This window comes from Apodemus sylvaticus, chromosome 22 (genome assembly GCF_947179515.1).
Source record: "Apodemus sylvaticus chromosome 22, mApoSyl1.1, whole genome shotgun sequence".
Taxonomy (NCBI): Eukaryota; Metazoa; Chordata; class Mammalia; order Rodentia; family Muridae; genus Apodemus; species Apodemus sylvaticus.
The window spans coordinates 48,287,857-48,310,362 of record NC_067493.1 but is presented as its reverse complement, the minus strand read 5'-3'; the positions used below and the strand labels follow the sequence as shown (position 1 = coordinate 48,310,362).

General features: G+C 48.5%; 1 protein-coding gene across 3 annotated transcripts; it reads left to right on the top strand.

The window, feature by feature from the left end:
- Positions 1-2,244: 2,244 nt before the first annotated feature.
- On the top strand, positions 2,245-11,926 carry LOC127672977 (inactive 2'-5'-oligoadenylate synthase 1B-like). 3 transcript variants are annotated; one of them, XM_052168477.1, is made up of 6 exons: positions 2,406-2,504; positions 2,698-2,760; positions 2,845-4,359; positions 7,339-7,523; positions 10,516-10,748; positions 11,402-11,926. In XM_052168477.1, exons 3-6 carry the CDS (start codon positions 4,029-4,031, stop codon positions 11,799-11,801), a joined length of 1,149 nt encoding a protein of 382 aa, XP_052024437.1. In that variant the 5' UTR covers positions 2,406-2,504; positions 2,698-2,760; positions 2,845-4,028; the 3' UTR covers positions 11,802-11,926. The 3 variants fall into 3 exon arrangements, with proteins under 3 accessions (XP_052024435.1, XP_052024437.1, XP_052024438.1); XM_052168475.1 differs by lacking the exon at positions 2,698-2,760 and having other exon boundaries at positions 2,245-2,504; positions 4,071-4,359; positions 11,402-11,925; XM_052168478.1 differs by lacking the exon at positions 2,698-2,760 and having other exon boundaries at positions 2,407-2,504.
- Positions 11,927-22,506: the final 10,580 nt, after the last annotated feature.

Genomic DNA, 22,506 nt, shown 5'->3' with positions numbered 1-22,506 from the left:
TCAGGACCCACCAGGCCTCCCAATGAGGCCAACAAGATTGTTGGAAAGATGGCGCAGAGGAGGTTCAGGCACTGGGTGCTCTTGCAGAGGACCTGGGCTCAGCTCCCAGAATCTATTTGGTGGCTCACAAAAACCAACAACAATTTGTTGTTGTTTATTTTTCAAGACAGGGTCTCACTGTTGAGCTCTGACTATTGGAATTCACTTTGTAGACCAGGCTACCCTAAAAAAGAAAAAAGCGCACATGTGCGCTCATGCGCACACACACATGCACACATGCACATATGTACATGTACACAAAATCACACATGCACACACTTACACATGCATACATGCACATGCATGCATAAATGTAGACATATGCATACATGCACACACATGCACACATGTACATTAACCAGGATTTACTGTGACACAGAAAGAAGAGACTGGCCTTTTGCAGGAGCAGGATTGTCCTTCATGCAGATCCATGACAGAAGCAATTGCGAGTGGAGACTGTTCCCCAGACACAGGAGGTCCAGGTGATTAGGGCAGAAATGGGACCTTGGGGGTCTGCAGACCTAGTCCTGCTTCCCCAAGCTGGTGAGTTCTGGTGGGTGCTGACCCCATGGCCTCCCTGAGCCTAACTGCACTGACTCAGCACCAGGTGTCCTCCTGCAGGGAGTCACTCAGACTGCCTGGGGCTTCTAGGTCATTAACCCTTCAAATACAGGAAAACAAGAAAGAAAGGCAGCATGTGGGAGGGTGGCCCTGGCAGTCCAGCAGGCAGAGGCTGATGCAGGAGGATGGATAATGGAGGCTGGTCCATCCTGGGCTACAACACAGCTGGATTCACATGTGTGCATGTGTCTGTGCATGTGTGTGTGAATGTGTGAGTGTGTGCATGTGTTTACATGTGTGCATGTGTTTACATGTGTGCATGTGTGCACATGAGCATGTGTGCATGAGTATGTGAGAAAAGAAAGCTACAACAGAGGAGGAAATAAACTGAAAACTGATTCTGCCCAAGGCTGTGGCTGAGAACACACTCTGGGCCGTGACACAGTTTGTCCCTTAAAGACACAGGAGCAGGAAGTTCTGCTGACCAAGGTTGTGTTACTCCAGGTCAGAGGTGAGCCCTCAGCACCAAGTGTCAGCTTCGTTACACTTCTTTTAGTCAGCCAGGTGCAGTGTCACAGGCCTTTGATCCCAGCACTGGGGAGCCAGAGGAAGTTGGACCTCTGTGTGTGTGTGTGTGCATGTGTGCATGTGAGCACTTATGTGCATGTGTGAGTGTGTGCATGTGTGATTTTGTGCATATGTATGTGTGTGCATGTGTGCATGTGTGCATGTGTGAGTGTACATGTGCATAGGCAAGCTGGCATGTGTGTTTGTGCGTGTGCATGCTGTGTGCATGTGCATGTGTGTGTGTGTGTGTGTGTGTGTGTGTATGGAACCTTGTCAGTTCTCGGAATTGAACAGGGTTTCCCTCGAAGCACAGCCAGAGCTCTTAAACTCTGAACCATTTCTCCGCCCTCTAAACAAGAGATGAGGAGATGGATGCAGGGGATTGGAGGGCATCAAACTGTCTTGATGAGGCCTTGGGGGCATCACTCAAAGGTGACTGTCAACCTTGCCGTGGCCCTGAAAGATAGCTCACTGTAATATCCAATGCTGACCTTTCCGTGACCCCAGCTTGGTGGTACAGCCTGTACTTCACCCTTGGGAACGCTCTGGGTGACACCCCACCCTCACCTCTGCCCTCCCAGCACCACAGGAGAAAATGTAGGATGTGAGTAGGAGAGGGGGCTTCTGGGAAGTCTGAGCTTTCTGTTAGAATTTTCTGTAATCCTAGAACTGCAAATCCAGAGATAAACGAAAATCAAAACCTGTTAAGGTGCTGTTCTTTAAAAACAAACAAACAAACGAACAAACAAACAACGAACATGCAGTTCTGCCTAAAACGTTTGCAGGAGCCAGAAGCCGAGCTCAGGTGCCACCTTCTGCGGTTTCCAGACTCGGTTTCCCCTCTTCTCCTACGTGTTCAGATTGCTTAAAACATGCCCTGTAACAAACAGCTTTTTCCAGAAGAAACCCTGAGAAAACCAGATGAGTCCGTTTCATTACGCTTTCGCGTTCTTCCCTGGGTAGGATCCTAAGAAAACAGACTAGGATGGGGGTGAGGGGCTGGTCAGGAGCCCTGACGCCATTGGCTGCTCCAGCCTGGCTTATTTGCATATCCCCGCCTTTCCCGGGAAACGGAAACTGAAAATTCAATCGCTATTTCCTCGGGGCTGGGAGACACAGGACCTGCAGACTGCACAGGCAAAAGCTCTGGACCAATCATGGAGCCGGGACTCAGGAGCATCCCGGCCTCCAAGCTCGATAAGTTTATAGAGGATCATCTTCCGGACACCAGCTTCCGTGCTGACCTCCGGGAAATCATAGATGACCTGTGTGAAGTCCTGAAGCACAAATCCTTCCGGACCTCTTCCCGCCCACTGAGGGGCTCCAAGGTGGCGAAGGTGAGTCCTCCTCAGCCTAGCTGACCGAGATGGGGTGGGAGAGGGTTCTCAGAAGCCAGGCTGCAGCCCCGATCTATCCCTCCTCATCAACTCTGATCACAGCTGTCTGTCCTGCTCGCCCCCTCCCCGCCCCCGGCACCACATCTGTATTGCAGAAGGAGCCTCAACTACAGCTTATGTTCCCCACTCCCAGGTCACGTCCATTCCAGAGTCAGGGAAACTGAGGCCCAGATCGGCAAAGCATTGCTGGAGAGTGGTGGGTCGGGCGTGGGGGTGGGGGGAAACAACCTTTGCACTGCTGTGTGACATGGGGTAACTAAACTACCTTCTCTATGCCCAGTGTCCTCAGTCCACACCCCGGGATGGCAAGGACACATAGAGTAAGTCAAAAGTGACACAGAGGACAGACCAGGACGCCGCCTGCTGTGTGACTGGATTGATGGACCCTCTCTGGGCTCGGTTCCCAGTCTGTCAAGTCGCATTTCATGACAACAACAACAGTACCTAACTCTCAGGCTCCATGAAGGCTGCAGAAATGAAGTTGTTTTCTTTTCTTCCTTTTTGTTTTTACTTGATTTTATTTTTATATTTTTAGTTCTGAGTGGGGACTCTGTATGCATTAGTGCAGGATCTGTCAGGATGGAAGAGTGGGTGTCAGGTCCCTTAGAGCTGCAGTTACAGAGGTGGCTGTGAGGCGGCCTATTTGGGTGCTGGGAACTAAACTCAGTCATCCGCAGGAACAGCAGACCCTTTTAACTACTGCCACACCTCTCTATCCACAGATGTGACGATTTGTCATGCCCTCTCTCAACAGTAGCTGTTGCTTGTGAGTGTTAGTGATGATTCTCAGCATTTTATTTAGGGAGGCTCTTCTCAGCATGGATTCTTCTTTTTAAAGTATTTGTTTTACAGATTCTGATCACCTTTATTAATTTTTTAGTTTCTTTATGATGTCATATGCTATTCTATATTATACAAGGCCATTTTTCTTGTAAGAAAAGTATGTGATTTGCATATATTTCCTCCCAGCTAACAATGCTAACAATGGGATCATGGCTACAATTTCATATATCTGTATTTAGTCAGTCTCCTTCCAATCTCTACTATCTTTTATTTCACACCAGACCCTCCCCAGAGAGTCTCCAATTGCATGTCACATGCATACAGCTAATGTGAACTCTACATGAGAATACATGTGCTGTAGTGTCCCCCACATTGCTCTTCCTTGCTCATTTTCTTTAGACCTATCCCCCACTCTCATACACAGTTCCCCCTCCCCCCAACACACAGATAAACATGGAGTTTTCCCTTTGTAGTCTGGTTTATCTTCTCTACCAGGAGGAGTTCCAGAACCCTCTATTTTCCTACATAGATGTCACTCCTTATGTCATCCTGCTGTCACTCTTCAGGGCTGACTAGTATTCCACTGCACATGTGACAGCTTGCTCCATCCATCCATCCATCCATCCATCCATCCCCCTCAGTGTTGGACTCTTGCTCTGTTCAGCATCTGGACTGCCCAGCATGGCTCCTCTGTCCCTTGTCATTCTCATCCTTGTCTTTCAGGGCGGCTCCTCAGGCAAAGGCACCGCGCTCAAGGGCAGGTCGGATGCAGACCTGGTGGTGTTCCTTAACAATCTCACCAGCTTTGAGGATAGGTTAAAGCGACAGGTAGAGTTCCTTAAGGAAATTAAGAAACAGCTGTGTGAGATTCAGCATGAGAGCCGGTTTGGAGTGAAGTTTGAGATCCACAGTTTATGGAGTCCCAACTCCCGGGCTCTGAGCTTCAAGCTGAGCGCCCCCTACCTGCAGAAGGAGGTGAAGTTTGATGTGCTTCCAGCCTGTGATTTCCTGGGTAAGCCAGCCTGCCAGAGAGCCTCAGCTCACCTTCTGCATGCCTCCATCCTCCCTTCTAGTTCCACCTGTGTGTGTGCGCGCGCGCGTGTGCATGTGCATTTGTGTGTGTGTGTGCATGTTTGTGTTGTGCATGTGTGTGTTGTGCATGCGTGTGGTGTGTAAGTGTTCACATGTGTGTGTCTATGATCCTGAGCCATGGCTAACACAGATCAAGAGTCATCCATCTTTTTTGAGACCTTGTCTCTCCCTGGTTCAGAACTCACGATTGAGCCTGACTGGCTGGCAGAGCCCCAGGGACCCTGGAGTCTCCCCCTCTCAGTGCTGGGATGACAGTCCTACCCTGCCAACACCGGCCTTTTCCCCGAGTCCTGGGATTCCGACACGGGTCCTCATGCTTGTGAGCCAACCACGTTACTGACTGAGCCATCTCCACAGCCCACACCTTCCAGCCCTGAACTGAAAACTCTTGTCATTTGAGAAATTCACCCAAAGAGAGTGTCTCCTTAAAGATGCTCTGGGGAGGAGGGATTGTGGGAATCTGAGCGTGGGGAGAGAGGATCCATCCCAGAAGGACATCAAGTAGCGAGCTGGCTCAGCTAGGGGAGGAAGCCACACTAGATGCCCCCTTAGCAGACCAGTCCTGCTCATGGCTGGCTGTGCATTTCGTCTTTCCAAACATGGGACAGAGTAGACTTCACTGAAAATAACAAACTCATGAATCTTCTCCCAAAGAATGGGAACCTCAACCATAGAGCTGTGCAGAGACCTGGGGTGTCTGCAGGAGGGTCTGTGCAGGACCCAGATCTCCACAGCAGAGCTCCGTTCCCCTCGGTAAATCTGCAGATGCAGCCACCACTGTCCCAACCACCCACATGCACACACATATGTTATAACATTACACATCAAAATATTTCATCTTGTTTTTGACAAAAAAATCCCAATTATTCAGTTTTACCAGTGGAGACTTGCAAGCCAGATGCTGTGGTGAGAGCCTGCCTGCTCAGGGAGGCAGAGAGAGCACCCAGCTGACCTTCCTCCTCAGCCAGAATCTTCCGGAATGTATCCCCTCTCTCATACCAGCTCACAAACCTCTTTCAAGCTGAATGCCCCTCCCCTCTACCTGTGGGTCTGTCTATCCCTCCTCCTGACACCCTCTTACTCTTTATGGTTTCTTCTTAATAATCCCATGTTCACTTCCTGTCAATTGATTGCTTGCTCTGCCTCTTGATCTATGATTGACTTTATTTAATCCTGTTTACAATAGTCAAGCAGAAAGCTTCTGGATTAAAGGTGCTAAGACTGAGCCACACTACAACTAAAACCAGGTTTCTTCAGTAAACAACTCAATCTCTGGGTTCACAGTGTGATCAAATATCCCGCAACAATCTTTTACCAGGTCTGACACAGTGTATGTCTCCAAAATTACAAATTGCCCAACTCAGGGAACACTCCTGAGAGCACAGTGGGGCCTTGGGGAGCTTAGAGACTACTTGAGGCTTTACATTTGGAGGACCCAGCACTCCCTGGTGGCCACTGTGTGAACTGCTGCTGTTAACTTAAAGACAAGCCCTTGGCATAGGAGAGTCCAGTCTCAGGCAGCAGGGACTGAGAGGGTCAGCCTGCTGTGGGAAGCTGCAAGAGGCTTAGAACCCTGCTCAGTGGAGGGGGCTCAGAGAGGGTGACCCAGAAATGAACTGGGCAGGGACTCCCCCAGAATCCTGTCTGGGTCATGGACTTCCTCAGCCTGAGGCAGCTTCCCACCTGGGAGAGGCTCCATCACAGAAGGACCGCCTTGGGGATGGTAGTGTGGGTGACAAAGCCACAACCGTACACAAGACGACTTAGCCGATGAGCTGTAGTGTATTCTAGACCCTGAAACTGAAAATGAGCCCATGAGGGAGAGACCTCCCTGGTCACGGAGTGACTGGCTTGTCCAAACTTCATCCGTGAGTGACTGCCCTGTGCCAGCATCACGGTCTGATGGTGTGGCCAGCTGCATGGCACACATATGCAGACATTTAAGGCACAGCCTGCCTAGACTACCAAATGTGCACACACACCTACACACATCTATACACATATACACATCTATACACACCTACACACATCTATTCCAATAGTGCACAGGACACACACACACACAAGAACACTGCCATATCTTGTTTCTGTCAGGATCTGGACAAGCAAAACCACATGATATTAAGTTACACGCCACATAAAATCATCCACCAAAAACAGTGGCTGGGGAGACTGCTCAGTGGATAAGGGCGATTGCTCCACAAACATGAGGACCTGAGTTCAAACCCCCAACACCCACCTAAGCTTAGGAAGTGCCACACGTTGACCTGTATCCCTGGCACTATGAGGGGAAAGTGACAGGACAATCTGTAAGACCTGCTGGATGCCAGCCAAGTTCGATGTTTACAGACAGACCCTGCCAGAAAAAGCAAGCTGAAAAACTATAAAGGAAGACAACCTAGGTCCTCCGCTGTCTCTGAACATAATGTGAATACCTCCTCAGGAACACTCACAATCCATACACAATAGAGCCGAGCCTTTGTCAGCATGAGACAGGACATAGGAATGCAGTAGACGGCTCCACATTACACTTTGACACAAGCGGGAGTGCACACAGTTGAGAAGAGCCACGCAGAGGATAGTGGAACCAGATGTGGTTGGCCATTATCTGATGACCGTGTGTATGAGTGACCACAGGGGGCTGGTTCCTCCCAGCACCACCCCCAGGCCTGCAAGAAAGGCCCTCACTAGGACAAACTGGGAGCAGGGACATTGTAGTGCCCACCATGTGGGCAGTTCTGAGGAGTGGCGGGGCAGATGGGTACATGTGGAGTGATGCCTACTGCAGAAAAACTCTGCCTGTTCCAAACCGTGTGGCAACTGTTCTTGTCCCCTCAGCGAGTCTGAAGAACCTCAGAGAGAGGCTGAGGGGTTCCACTGACTGACATCTTCTTTACAGGTCATCTTAGTATCCCCCAGAGGCCTAACCAACAATTCTACGCCAATCTCATCAGTGAGTGTACCTCCCTGGAGAAGGAAGGCGAGTTCTTCACCTGCTTCCTGGAGCTCCGGCGGCACTTCCTGAACTGGCGCCCACCCAAGCTCAAGAGCCTCATCCGCCTGGTCAAGCACTGGTACCATCTGGTAAGGCATCTGGCCAGACACTGTGCACTTCATCTGGACAGAGTGTAGACACAGGCCAGAGAAAATGTATTTTCTAGTTTGGTTTCTGTTGAGGTCGTAGCTTTATCACATGACCAAAAGTCCCCTGGGAAGGAAAGATATTAGTTGTATACACATCTGTGTATACACATCCATCCTTGAGTCAGGAAGTCAGAGGAATAACTGAAGCAGAGACCAGGGAAGAATTCTGCTCCCTGCCGTAAATGGTTCTCTCAGTGTGCATTTCTATACAGCCCAAGGCCACATTCTATTCGAGGCCCCAACCACAGTGGTCTGGTCCCACCCATATCAATCAGTAGTTAGAAACACAGTAACACGCCCCCATAAACTACCTGAAGCCAGTCAGATGGTGGCATTTTACTGATCAAGATTGACTCCTACCAGATGAGGGTAGCTGGTGTTTAGCTGACAAAAATTGACCAACACAATTGACCCCTTTTCAACAGGGCACCCAAACAAACCACGTTTGAACCATAACCTTTCCTTCCTTGCTTGTCCCTAAGATGTCACATCAGTATTACATCATAAAACAACGTAGCTTTAAAAGTCCTCAAATTAAAAACCAAACCAAAAATAATAATTCCAACACATACAAAGATTAGTCTCTCAACTGTGGGCTCATAATAAATTAAAACACAAGTTAAATACTTTCTTACTCCTAAAGGGAAGAACCAGGTCTCTGTCCCAATCAGATCAAAACACAATGAAATCCCAGCAGAGCAAAAGGCTCAGTATCTGACATCTGGGACTCACAGTTGCCTGGGCTTCTCGGGCTCTGCCGTGCACAGCACACACAGCTGCTCTCAGGCTCAGCCCAGCTCTGTTCTCACACTGCTCTGTTCCTGGCAGTTGTCTCCTGCTCAGGGCAAGTCCAGGGTCTCGGGGTCTCCATGGCCATTGTGAGGCTGCGCTTGCAGCCATGGCTTCTCCTGGCCTCTCTCAGTGCCAGGCCTCAGCTGCTCCCCATCACTCCTCCAAACCTGCATGTTTCATGGGACTAAAGCCTCACCACCTGGAGGACCTCTCTTCATTACCTAGGTGTAACCAGAGAGGCAGTCTTAGGACCCTTCGACTGCCGATTCTTTTTGCTGACCTTTAAAGAAACTTTCCAGAAAGCTTGGCCTATATGGTGCAGGTTTCTTCGCAATCAGAATTGATTTTCAGCCCCAGCTGATGAGAAATTACTGATTCTTAATCCAAACACAGCACACAAACAACCCAGATGGGGTCCTTGCTTTTCTCTCACACTTCACACTCCAGCCTCTGACACCTCCCTGCCTCTCAGCTCCCCTGTCCTCCAAGTTCCCACAGTGTGTTGGGCTCTCAGCTCTCCACAGCTTTCCAACCCAGAGTCCCATAATCCTTATCAATCCTCCCAAGGAGCAGCATGGCGGTCAGTCACAGCAGCGCCCCGTCCCTAGGACCAGCTTCTGTCCTAGTTTGCTCTGAGTGCTGTGGGAAAGGTGATCTGGAAAGTAACCTGGGGAGGAAGGGGATTGTGGGGCTCACATCCCTGCATCGCACTCCATCACTGAGGGAGGCAGAGGCCATGGAGGAGCTCTGCTGGCTGCCTGGTGCCCTTGGGCCATCAGTCTGATTTTTACAAACATCTCAGGACCACCTGCCCAGGACAGGCAATGCCCACAGTGGGCTGGGCCCTCCTACACTGATCAGGAAACTGCTCCACAGGCTGGACTCCAGGCTGGGCTGATGGAGGCATTGCCTCAGGGGTGGGCCCATCTTCTCCAGATGACGCTCTCTGTGTCACTTTGGCAAAAAAGAACAAAAATTGGCAAAAGCAGTGAGAAAAAACAATGAAGAAGAAAAAGTGGGTGGAGGGGACTCAGAGGGGAGGAGATGAGAGAGAAGCAGGGGTGAGGGGAGATGGGGGAGGTGATGCTGTAGGAGGGGAGAAGGATGGGGAGGGGATCTGAGAGGAGGGAGGCCTGTCCTTGCCTGTTCTAGGTGATTTCTTCTAGTCCACTTTCCAATCAGCTAACTCTCTCTTCAGCCGTGTCAAATTCACTGTTCCATGGCTGCTGCTTCATTGATGCCTTTGGATTTTAATTCCATCTTTGACAAACCTTTCATCTCTCTCTCTCTCTCTCTCTCTCTCTCTCTCTCTCGGATTTGGTTTTTCTGAGACAGGGTTTCTCTGTATAGCCCTGGCTGTCCTGGAGCTCACTCTGTAGACCAGGCTGGCCTCGAACTCAGAAATCCACCTGCCTCTGCCTCCCAGAGTGCTGGGATTACAGGCGTGCGCCACCACTGTCCAGCTGAGTGTGTGTGTGTGTGTGTTTATACCTTTTCATGAGAGCACATGTTGTGTATGTGTGTGCATGTGTGTCCATTAGCATTTGAGGTCAGAGTGTGAGAGCAGGTCCTCAGTCATGACCCACCTTACATAGTCAGTTGTCTCACACGACATGCAGTGTGCTGGATCAGCAGTCCTGGACAGTCCCACAGCCCCTGCAAGCCCCGTCTCCACCCCTTGAACTATGATCATGAGTCAGCTTCCTCAAGAGCTCCTTCTGCAGATGCTGGGGATCTGACCTGCAGTTCTCACCCCTGCACGGGGAGGGAGGCGCTTTACCCCTGAGCCATCTCCCTGGCCCCTTCCCAGTTACCTCAGATACCATGGGGAAACTTCCACAGTGAGCACTCCTTATGTCCCGCCCCCACCCTCAGTCCTGGCTGTCACTCACAGTGTCTGGATTCCTCCTGTGCCTGCTGGTGCATGCTCAATCATTGTGGAGCACAAGGTGTCCATCTCAACCACTCAGCTCTTGACTACAGCACAGGAGGGGTCATAGACTGAATCTGAGTGACTGGGCATGGCTGTGTGACAATGAACCCGTAATGACATCAGGTGGCAGCTGAACTGAGCCTGTGAGCAGTGGTCCCCACACAACAGCTGAGAGCCCCGTTTTTCTCATTACCTTTCTCTTCTCAGTGTGAGGAGAAGCTGGGTGACCCACTGCCCCCACGGTACGCCCTGGAGCTGCTCACAGTCTACACCTGGGAGCGTGGGAGTAGAGTGACAAAATTCAACACAGCCCAGGGCTTCCGGACCGTCTTGGAACTGGTCATCAAGTACAAGCTGCTTCGAATCTACTGGACAGTGTTTTATGACTTTCTACACCCAGAGGTCTCCAGCTATCTGCGCAGACAGCTCAGAAAAGCCAGGTAGTCTGTCTCCACATAGATCAGCTTCCCGTGGAGTGTCAGGCTGCACTTGTGTGAAAGGGGGAGATGGGAGCTCTGTGTCTATGCAGCATCTCCCGCTGGGCTCCATCCTGCTGTTACCTGATTGACATGAGGCTCAACAGGCCTGGGAGGCAGGGGTGGCCTCTCCTGTCTGCAGATGAGCCTAGACCCAAACAGAAAAGGAAGGGGAGTAGTATATGGAGTGGGACCTGAGATTCTCCAACAATAACAGTATCATAAGGGCTGTGAGGCACCAAAGACCTGTGGTGGACCAATTACTTGTAAATAATAGAGTACTATGTCACTCTAAAAAATGACATGTCTTCATCCTGTGTTGTGTCCAGTTTTTACACCCCATCCTTTGAGCCTGGCTGGTTCAACTCTCCCCATCTCACAGATCAGAGAGCCTGAGGGACCTGCCCCAGGACACACAGCTACTAAAGGGTAGAGGATTTGAACCCAGGCCTTCCAGGCCATGCAAAGGATACCTCCAGTCTTGCTGTGTGCTGTGGGGCAGGGACTCTGGACTAACTTAGGATAGGGACACTCTGCTGGGCTCCTCCTCTCTCCCTGTACAGGGACCTGATGCACTGGACAGCTGCTCAGTTCCCTCTCTTAATGTCGCTCTGCAGTCCTGTGATCCTGGACCCGGCTGACCCAAGAAAGAACGTGGCTGGTTCTAACCCAAAGGGCTGGCAGCGCCTAGCAGGAGAGGCTGCTGCCTGGCTGCGGTACCCGTGCTTTAAGTACAGGGACGGTTCCCCAGTGTGCTCCTGGGATGTGCCGGTGAGAACGTGTCACCATCCTCTCCATTCCGCACCCTGCCCCTCCCCCCCTTGTTCTCTCTATCTCTGTGGAGACTATTCTCACAGAGACGTGCTCTCCGCACTCCTGTGGAGGCCAGCAGCTCCTCATTCACAGCCATTTTGGTGCTGTTCACAGATGTCATGGGCTCACAGGAGGGCTCAGTGGGCAAAGGCGCTTGCTGCCAACACAGAGGGCCTGGGTTTGATCCCAGGACCCCTATGGTAGAAGGAGAGAACGAAATCCCCAGTTATCCTCTGACCTTCATCTCTGCTGTTACACACATGGACATGAGTACATGCATGCACACACACACACACATACACATAGGCACACACAGATCACCTCCACACACAACAGGATGCCCCCCCCCAGGCACACACACACACACACACACACACACACAGTGTTCTCTGGGAGATGAGATTCAGAAGGGGAGTGTGATGGTTTGTATATGTTTGGCCCAGGGAGTAGCACTGTTGGGAGGTGTGCCCTTGTGGGTGTGGACTTTCCCTTGTCCTAGCTGCCTGGGAATCAGTATTCTACTAGCAGCCTTCTGATAAAGATGTAGAACTCTCAGCTCCTCTTGCACCATGCCTGCCTGGACGCTGCCATGCTCCTACCTTGATGATAATGGACTGAACCTCTGTAAGCTAGTCCCAATTAAATATTGTCCTTACAAGGGTTGCCTTGGTCATGGTGTCTGTTCACAGCAGTCAAACCCTAACTAAGACAAGGATGGAGGAACTCAGGCTTGAATTGTATCTGTTCACCTGTTGGGAGGTTCTGTCCAATTCTGTCTGATCAATAACAATAAACCATGGCAATCCACGAGTGTGTGTGTGTGTGTCTGTACATGTGTGTGCATGAGGATGTGTGTGTCTTTCTGTCTATGCGTGTGTATGAGGATGTGTGTGTCGGTGTATGAATGTGTGTATCTCTGTGTGTCTGTGCATGTGTGTATATGAGGATGTGTTTGTGTGCCTCTCTGTGTGTCTGTACATGCATATATATGAGGAATTGTGTGTGTGTATCTGTGTCTTCATGTATCTGTATGAGGATATGTGTGACTCTCTGTGTGGCTGTGCATGTGTGTGTATGAGGATGTGTTTGTGTGCCTCTCTGTGTGTCTGTACATTGTGTGTGTGTGAGGAATTGTGTATGTGTGTATCTGTATCTGCATGTGTCTGTATGAGGATATGTGTGTCCCTCTGTGTGTCTGCATGTGTATGAGGATATGTGTATTTGTATATGAATGTGTGTGTCTGTGTATGTGTGTGTATGTATGAATGTGTGTATCTCTGTCTGCATGTGTGTATGAGGATGTGCGTCTTTCTGTCTCTACATGTGTGTGTATGAAGATGTGTGTGTGTATGTGTGTGTGTGAATCTCTCTGTGTCTGAATTTGTGTGTGTGTCTCTCTGTGTGTCTGTGCATGTGTGTATGAGGATGTGTGTGTCTCTCTGTGTGTCTGTGCATGTGTGTATGAGGAATTGTGTGTGTGTATGAGGGTATATGTGTGTGTGTCTGTATGTATATGTATGTGTTTTTCTGTGTGTTTCTGTGTATGACTGCATATTCATAGTCAAGTAGCTGCGTGTGGGTCCCGGTACCAAGTCCTCAGTGGTGGACAGAGCAGAACCAAACTGACACAACTTTTGATGCCAGGTAGCCTGGGATCCTTCCAGGTCTCTTCTTATACATAAGCCCGAGACAGGGATTCCTAGTTCCTTCTGTCTGTGTTCCCAAGCAACAGTAATGTCTACTGGGTTAGTCCTCTCTTCAGCTATCTTAGGGCTCATAGTTCTTTTCCTGGGCTGTTCTGTTTTGCTCTCTCTTTCTGGCCTAGAGTCGGATGACTATTTGATCTAGGACAGAGATTTGAGGAAACTCAACAAGCAAGCTCAGGTTGGGAGAGGAGGGTCATAATCCAACTCCAGAGCCAACGTCTTAATAACGTTGAACAGCATAAAATGATGCTTCAGTGTTATTCATACCCAAAAGACAGCTTATCTGACTTCTGCAAAGATAGGAGACTTAGCGGGACTTAAACATCAGATTTCATGGAGCCAATGAAAGGGACAGAGACTGAGCAAGGCCCTGAAGTGAGCTGGGAGACAGGACTAGTTAGTGGGAAGGTAGGACTAGTTAGTGGGGAGGTGGGACTAGTTAGTGGCGAGGTAGCTGGAAAACAAAGATCATGTGATTATGAATATCAGGTCCTTAAAACCAGTTTTAATATTTTTTAACACTCATGATATTTGTCTCCAAGAAAGATTCAGCACTATTAACCACCTCTATCATCATTATTATGAACAAAATAGAGTTGGATCAAGTTATCAATTTAGTTTGCATGAAGATTGCTAAGAAGTCAATTTGGTAATGATTATATGATGCAAAAACCAAATCAAACCAAACGAACAAACAAATAAACCAAGCCATAATTGCACAACAGTCTACATACACATAGCCATACATAAGGCATATCTAATAAACCAAGATTTTAAACATTATTGTTTGTTCAGATTATGTTTTTAATAGTCCTCATTGTGAAGGAGAATCTTACAAGAAAACATATTGACAGATTGGTCAGAAACAGAAACCAAACGCCGGCAGAGCACTTACCTCAGAAGCAAAGGGACTTGAGACACTGGGCAGGAAGAGCTGCACTGAGAATCCCAGAGCTTCTGAGCTGTGCCCCATGTACCTGTCATTCATCCTGGAGTCTCTCTTGGGACCTGTGACTCTCAGTGTGATAGCTCTCTCTGTTGCTGTGCCAGTGTCCGAGGCAGGTGGCTGCCAGACTTTCAGATCTTACATGGAAACCAATAGCTGTCTCATGTAAAACTGTGTCAGAATTATATTAAAATGACCCAATAAATCCCTTGCTGTTCTGATGCTCTCTCCTTGGTCTGAAATAAAAGGGTGCAGTGACGCTCCCCCCTCCCCCAACACACACACACACACACACACACACACACACACAGGAGGGGGGGGCTCAGTGTGACTAGGAGGTGTTTTGTTTGTTCCTATGTTGGTTGAGCACAGTCTCCCAGTAAGGATGAAGGAGAGACTTGAAGTGGTAAATTGGGTGCTAGAAAGGATTTTCTAAACCAGGCAGTGGTGGTGCACGCCTTTAATCCCAGCACTCGGGAGGCAGAGGCAGGCATATTTCTGAGTTCAAGGCCAGCCTGGTCTACAGAGTGAGTTCCAGGACAGCCAGGGCTACACAGAGAAACCCTGTCTCACAAAAACAAAAAGAAAAACACAAAAAAGAAAGGATTTACTGATAAACTTGCTTAGGAAATATTACGTTGCACGAAATAGAATTTGACTAGGGAGCCCCCCTCGGCCCCCCCCCCCGACTTTGCTCAAGATAAGTGGTACACTAACCATGCTTGTTAGAAACTGTGAGAAGGAAAATTTGTACCACAAGTGAAGTGTAGGGTCACAGAGAATGTTTCTAAAGTTTATTCACGAAGATTGGCCTCCAGTTAGGTGCCATTCCCATTACAAAAGGAGGCAAGCTTGATTTGCAACTATTCACAGGTCCATTTCCACATGGAAGAGGATGCCTTTAAGGGCAGATCCAGCCTCAGGGGCAGGGTCACTACCACTGACCTGGCTTTAAGTCCCTTGAGCTCTTAACAAGAGAAGCAAGGTTCTGCCCACTAGGCAAGAGACCCTGGATAACAAGAAATTTTTTTTTAAAGATTTATTTATTATATGTAAGTACACTGTAGCTGTTTTCAGACACTCCAGAAGAAGGCATCAGATCTCATTATGGATGGTTGTGAGCCATCATGTGGTTGCTGGGATTTGAACTCACGACCTTTGGAAGAGCAGTCAGCACTCTTAACCACTGAGCCATCATTCCAGCCCCGGATAACAAGAATTTTAAAAGGACAACACTGACATACCTAACACTTATCCTGGCAATATTTTTGCTACGTGATTCTCCCACTTGCCCAAGTGGCCAAGCTTGCAGGCTTTTATCTCTGTTTAAATTGTTGTGAGTGTAACTTGAGGCCAGATGGTAGTGTGTCTTTTTTATTACCCAGTTAGTAGGTCTTTCTTTTATTAGAGGCTTGAAATGTTTTAAAAAGGGGATTTATATTTTGTTCTACAAAGTATGATAAGGAGATGAATAATTATGGTCTTATTTTGTAATTTAGACATCTATGTCTTTTAAGGTCTGAAGAGCTCATTCCACAATCACCTGTGATCTACAGTGAATGTCAGTGGAATATGAGGAGTTAGGAGTCAAACACCATTTTTTTTTTAAGGGCTTATTAAGTTTAAACAAAGGTGTTGTCTGATTTTAAGTCCTTGGCATATCCGTGATTATAAAATAGTGAAACAGATGCTGTATCGTATCTTTGAACGCTTTGAAGGCAAAGGCACAAATAACAATGAGAAATGAGTGCCCACACATATAAGAGTAAAGGCTACCTTTCCAAAAGACAGGACGTATGTAACATTTGTCTGTCTTAAATCCCAAGGACGCAGGCTCCTCAGGGATTAACTCCCAAGAGGAGCTGCCAGTTCTCATGGATGCAGAGGCCATGCAGGAGCAGTTTCTCCAAGTGCTGTAACAATTTGCTAAGTTACCTTCAATAGAAAAAGTGACATTTTCTGTCAAGGAATTAAATTTTACCCTTACCTTCATGCACAGGCCCAGGAGGCATAGAACGAACTTGAACACGTCCAATAGAGAAAGGGCCATTTCTAAATTGAAGCAGGGCTTGGGACTAGAATCGTGAGACAGCGATAAAATGGTCTTGTCCTCAGTTTCTAAAGGACAATAACTATCGTCATCAGCTCTACTTGTTATGCCAATGATTCTCGTGTGAGGAAGATTTCTTTGTGATCTTTAAGGAAGCCCATTTGAGGATGGAGTCGTGAGTAAATATTTTTGTGAAGGCTGAGTGAAGCCTCAGTCCTGCAGTGCCTGGAGTTGCCTGCTGCAGCTGCTGGATAGGCCTCTGTCTTAGTCAGGGTTTCTATTCCTGCACAAACATCATGACCAAGAAGCAAGTTGGGGAGGAAAGGGTTTATTGAGCTTACACTTCCACACTGCTGTTCATCACCAAAGGAAGTCAGGACTGGAACTCAAGCAGGTCAGGAAGCAGGAGCTGATGCGGAGGCCATGGAGGGATGTTCCTTACTGGCTTGCTTGCTCAACTTGCTTTCTTATAACACCCAAGACTACCAGCCCAGGGATGGCACCACCTACAATGGGCCCTCCCCCTTCCCCCTTGATCACTAGTTGAGAAAATGCCCCACAGCTGGATCTAATGGAGGCACTTCCCCAACTGAAGCTCCTTTCTGTGTGATAACTCCAGCTTGTGTCAAGTTGACACACAAAACCAGCCAGTACAGTCTCCTTGGATTAATGGATTGGTTGCCTGAGGCTGTTGAATTACCTCTATTGTTTGAGGGACCCGTGGTAGGGCCCTCACCAGTTTTCCCTGGTTTGATAAGATTCTTGTATTATTAGGGATTACAGTAGCAGCAGATAAGGGAGGCCATTTTTATGAAAGCAAGATTTGCATTCTTTTTCCCAATGAAATCCCCTCTGCATCATGAGGGGGAACAAAGAAAGAGGTCTGTTTGGACTTCTGTTCTGAGCAGGGTCAGGAGTGTTAACTTTTAGGGTACCTCCTGCTCTTTTGGGACAGTGTTTGCTGTATGTCCAGGCTTGGTATATGAACAACATTTGCAAGGCCTGCTGGGTTAAATTTTTTTTCTTTCCTTGATAAGTAAGATTCTGACCAGTACTCTTGCCTTGCGAACTTGTTGTAATGGGTACACCTTGAAGATATGAAGTAGTAACCTCAGCACATGCTTTAGTAAAATCAGAAATATTTTCAGATTTTTAAATTGTCTTTAGAAGAGACGGACAGGCAGGTGTAGCATTCTCAAAGGTCAGTTGTTTTAAAACCATCTCTTTTGCTCCAAAGCTAAGTATCATTTTCTCTATGTTGGAGGGGTTTGCAAGACCCGGGTGAGATTCCTGAGTCCACCTACCTTCTTCAGAGTCCCTGTTTCAGATGCTGGAGGCTCCAGTTTGGTTCTCTCTTGAAGGAAGCAGAGGAGAGGGAGAGTGTCAGCGGGGGTAGGGGCAAGACTTGGTCTTGGGAGATGTTTAGGGTTGCCTTCAAATAATAAAACATATACTTGTCTTAAGTCTAAGTCACTTTGCAGTGGCAGCTGACTTGCTTGTCTGAGTACCTCTGAGGCCAGAAACTGCAGCCTCTGGGGTTTAGCACCTCATCATAAAACTGCAGGGGATCAGGTAAAGTCGCCTTTGTGCTCTCTCTGCAGGAACTAGGCAGCTCTATCTCCCAGCCTGCTAGTTAAAGTTGCAAGAAGAAAAGAAGAGACACTTTGAAAAGTGATTTTAATCTTTATTTCTAAGTTTTTCTCCTAAAAGCTCATCACCTTCTCCTCCTCCTCTTCCTCCTCTTCTTCCTCTTCCTCTTTCTCCTCTTCTTTTTCCTCTTCTTCCTCCTCCCCCATTCTCCTCCTCCCCCCCTCCTCCCCCCTCTTCCTCCTCCTCCTCTTCTTCTTTCTTCTTCTTCTTTGTCCTCAGCATGTATATGTCTTTTAGAATATGTGATCACATGGTCAAAATTTCACCATGAGTTTACATATGAATCCAAATCATAATTGAATAAGAAGTTTACAATGGAAATGTTTGCAGGCAAATCCATTAAGAGTTAAGAGTCTGGCTAAACATGCATTATCTGTCTCTAGCTTTACAGGTTCATGGAGAGTTAAAGATCATAACTAAGTTATCACTCAAGTTTGTAAAGATAAGCAGAGTCAATATTTTAGCTTCTGCCCTGGCACCTACAACAAATCTTTAGTTCCCTTTTAATGACTTTCGGCTAATTGTTCTACAACCTCTTGGAATGTGTTCTAAGTTATAAATGCCTAGTTTTTAATCTCAGAAACAATTAACCCATGGCACAGAGTTCTAATTGCAGTTTTCATATCAGAGAGGGCTTTAATAGCAGTCCTGTCATGAAGGGCTTAACAATTACTAGTATAATTTTAAGAATTTTTGTTGTTGTTTTTGTTTTTTCCAGACAGGGTTTCTCTGTATAGCTCTGGCTGTCCTGGAACTCACTCTGTAGACCAGGCTGGCCTCGAACTCAGAAATCTGCCTGCCTCTGCCTCCCAAGTGCTGGGATTAAAGGTGTGTGCCACCGCCCCCACCGCTGCCCCCGCTGCCACTGCTGCAGCCCCCTCCTCAATTTTAGGATTTCTTATAGGATTCTCATTAAGAATTAAGAAGTCGTCTATCTGCCTACATAGCATCACTACAAGACAGCAAGCACATCTTGGCCATTCTGCAAAAATCTGCTCAAAAGGGTGGGCTAATACCTACCGATTGTTATATATGTTTAATAAGAACAGGAAGAACATATTAATAGCATGACCGTTTCCTCAAATATAATCTCTTCCACCTCTTCTGCAAGGGCAAATCCACCATAGTTTTATAGTCCTTGGTGGAACCATCCCAGGAAGACCACCTGCTAGTTTTTAGCTTCTCCTGGATGGCTCCTGACTCTATTGTTTTTGGTATTATTATTGGGGGGGGGGGGATGGAGGAAGTGGTGTGTGTGTGTGTGTGTGTGTGTGTTTCAACTAGGCACATTAATGAGTGCCTGTTATATACTCCACCTGGGACCAGGTACCAAACACAGCAGTGGAGTGAGCAGGAGGAAATGACTTCAGCTTTTGATGCAGGATGGCTTGGGATCCTTCCAGGTCTCTTCTTACACAGAAACACAAGAAAGGAAACTTTGGTTTCTTCTGCCCATGTCCCCAACACAAGACTCTAGCCCTGCCGTATCTGACACAGAAGCGGTTCCCGGCCACACATGGGCATGGAACATGGAGACTGTGGCCTGTGCACTCAGGTTGCGCTTAAGTGGCTACAGCATGCGGGCTGGGGGTTCAGGAGGTGCCGGGGTCAAATAAAAAGTGCCGGCGCTGGAGAGATAGCTCAGCAGTTAAGAGCACTCGCTGACTGCTCTTCTGAAGGTCCTGAGTTCAAATCCCAGCAACCACATGGTGGCTCACAAGCATTCGTAATGAGATCTGACTCCCTCTTCTGGAGTGTCTGAAGACAGCGACAGTGTACTTACATATAATAAATAAATAAATATATTTTTTAAAGTGCCTAAAATTTGTAATTTCAGAACTTGGGATCCTAAGACAGGATTCCTGTGAGTTCCAGCCCAGAAAGGTCTGTGCAGCAGAAGCTCCACAATAAAATCATACAGAAATAGAAACAGGCAAACTAGACAGAGATTATCAAAAGAGTGACCATCCTCCTGTTCTGGCGCATCAGCCTCCGTCTGAAAATGTAAGCACCGGTCCTTATAATTTTAAAAATCACTTTATGTATGTGCAAGTTTTTCCTGATCCCATGTCGGCACCACTTGCATGCAGTACCGACAGAAGCCAGAAGATGGCACTATATCATCTGGAACTGCAGTTACATTCAGTTGTGAGCCGCCAGCCACCATGTAGGTGTGGGTGCAGTGGGAGGGGGAGCGTTAAACTGGCCCTCCGGAAGAGCAGCCAATGCTCTTAACTGCTGAGCCGTATCTTCACAACATCTTACAAATGGTTTTAAAGTGGCCGCTAGAAAACGTGAACTTACCTCAAGGTTTATACTGGATCAATGAACCAGCCCCACCCAGGCAGGGCTTCCCCTGGTTAAAGATCAGGCTAACAAGGAACTGGCTCAGCCACGGAAGTAAGTGCTCGACCTGCAAGCCTCAGGGCCATGGCCAATCTGCTAAAACAGCAAGCCTGGGCCTTGCACCTTGCTTGGTGGCTAAGAGTACTTCCTGCCCTGGCAGGGCTCCTGACTTTGATTCGCAGCACCTGTGTTAGGTGACTCACGGCTGTCCGTAACTCCAGCTTCAGAGGTCAGGCTTGTCCAGCAGGCACAAACACTAGCGCTTGTGTGCCACACCCACAGGCAGAGAAAAACATAAAACATTAACACGAATATAAGCAACCAGCGAGGTGGCATGCAGTGACCCTCGTGCTCTAGAAGCACAGACAGAGAGGTTCCTGCAGCTCCCTGGCCACCCACAGTAGCCTAGTGGGGAATCTCAGGCCCTAGAAAGATCTGCTTTCAAAAGCAAGTCAGCTGGAGCCTCAGGAGTGCCACTTGAAGCTGACATTCTGCCCCCCGCCCCTCCCACCCCACCTCCACCACCCTAACCATCACCAATAACCACCACCACCACAACATCTTCCACAAAGGAAGCAAAATAGTTCCATAATTCAGTGTGGCTTGTCAGACCAACAATTACATACAAACCTTACAAGCACTAAAGGCCCACATGTGGGCTCCTGCTCACTAACAGGGCAGGACATAGTCCAGGACCACCAGTTCCAACTTCCTTCTTCAGTCAGGGAACACATACCTGTCTGCTGCAGGGCAGCGCTGAAGGTCACTGCAGCCCAGGCTGTGATCCTCTCCTGTCCCCACACACCTCTCCCATGCTACCTCTCACTTTCTTCTTGACCTCTTGGGGTTTCCTTCCAACATGCCCCAAGGCCATGCATGACATCACCAGTGCCCTAGCATCAGGCAGACCCCGCCCCAGGAGGGGAGAGGTCCAAGTGCAGGTCCCTCTGTGTCTCTGTGGCTGTGACACAGCCCTGCTGAGTCCCATTGGCCACATGACAAGGAGACAGGGAAGACCAGACGCTTCATGGACCTGACAGTCGCTTCAGAGTCCACAGGGTCCCAGTCCTGCCACTCCTTAGCTGAGTGTCCTTGAGCTAGAGGCTTTAGCGCTCTGGATCTCCATAACACTCTCTCTCTCTCTCTCTCTCTCTCTCTCTCTCTCTCTCTGTGTGTGCGTGTGTGTATGTGAGAGAGAGAGAGAGAGAGCACAAGAGAGAGCATGTGCATGGTCTGTCCTGTGCAGGTAGTCCTGAGTTGTTGGTTTTTGTTTTTTTCTTAAAAAACAAACAAACAAACAAACAAACAAACAAACAAACCCAGATTCAGCATCCAAGGGCACCAGGCAGCCAGCAGAGTTCCTCCATGGCCTCTGCCTCCCTCAGTGATGGAGTGCGATGCAGGGATGTAAGCCCCACAATCCCCTTCCTCCCCAGGTTACTTTCCAGATCACCTTTCCCACAGCACTCAGAGCAAACTAGGACAGAAGCTGGTCCTAGGGACAGGGCGCTGCTGTGACTGACCGCCATGCTGCTCCTTGGGAGGATTGATAAGGATTATGGGACTCTGGGTTGGAAAGCTGTGGAGAGCTGAGAGCCCAACCTGCTGTTTGTGGGAACTTGGAGGACGGGAGAGCTGAGAGTCAGGGAGGTGTCAGAGGCTGGAGTGTGAAGTGTGAGAGAAAAGCAAGGACCCCATCTGGGCTGTTTGTGTGCTGAGTTTGGATTAAGAATCAGTGGTTTCTCATCATCTGGGGCTGAGACTTGGCTCTGATTAAGAAAAGATAGGGTCAAGCCATCTGAAAAGAGTCCTTCATGGTCAGCAAACAGAAGCTGTGGTCCAGGGTTTCCAAGACTGCATCTCTGGACAGCAGCCACACCTGGAAGTGCAGAGAGGTCTCCCAGGCAGTAAGGCTTTGGTCTCATGAAACCTGCAGGGTTAGAGGGGTCATGGGAAGCAGCTGAGGCCTGGCACTGAGAGAGGCCAGGAGAAGCCATGGTTGCAAGCGCAGCCTCAATGGCCGTGGAGACCCCGAGACCCTGGACTTGCCCTGAGCAGGAGACAACTGCCAGGAACAGAGCAGTGTGAGAACAGAGCTGGGCTGAGCCTGAGAGCAGCTGTGTGTGCTGTGCACGGCAGAGCCCGAGAAGCCCAGGCAACTGTGAGTCTCATATATCAGATATTTTGCTCTGTTGGGTTTTGGTTGTATTA

Excerpts from the sequence above, each read along its gene's own strand:
- LOC127672977 (XM_052168475.1), top strand. The coding sequence starts at position 2,325 with ATGGAGCCGGGACTCAGGAGCATCCCGGCCTCCAAGCTCGATAAGTTT. Across the intron at positions 7,524-10,515 it reads TCAAGCACTGGTACCATCTG|TGTGAGGAGAAGCTGGGTGA; the intron begins GTAAGGCATCTG and ends TTCTCTTCTCAG. Across the intron at positions 10,749-11,401 it reads AGACAGCTCAGAAAAGCCAG|TCCTGTGATCCTGGACCCGG; the intron begins GTAGTCTGTCTC and ends GTCGCTCTGCAG.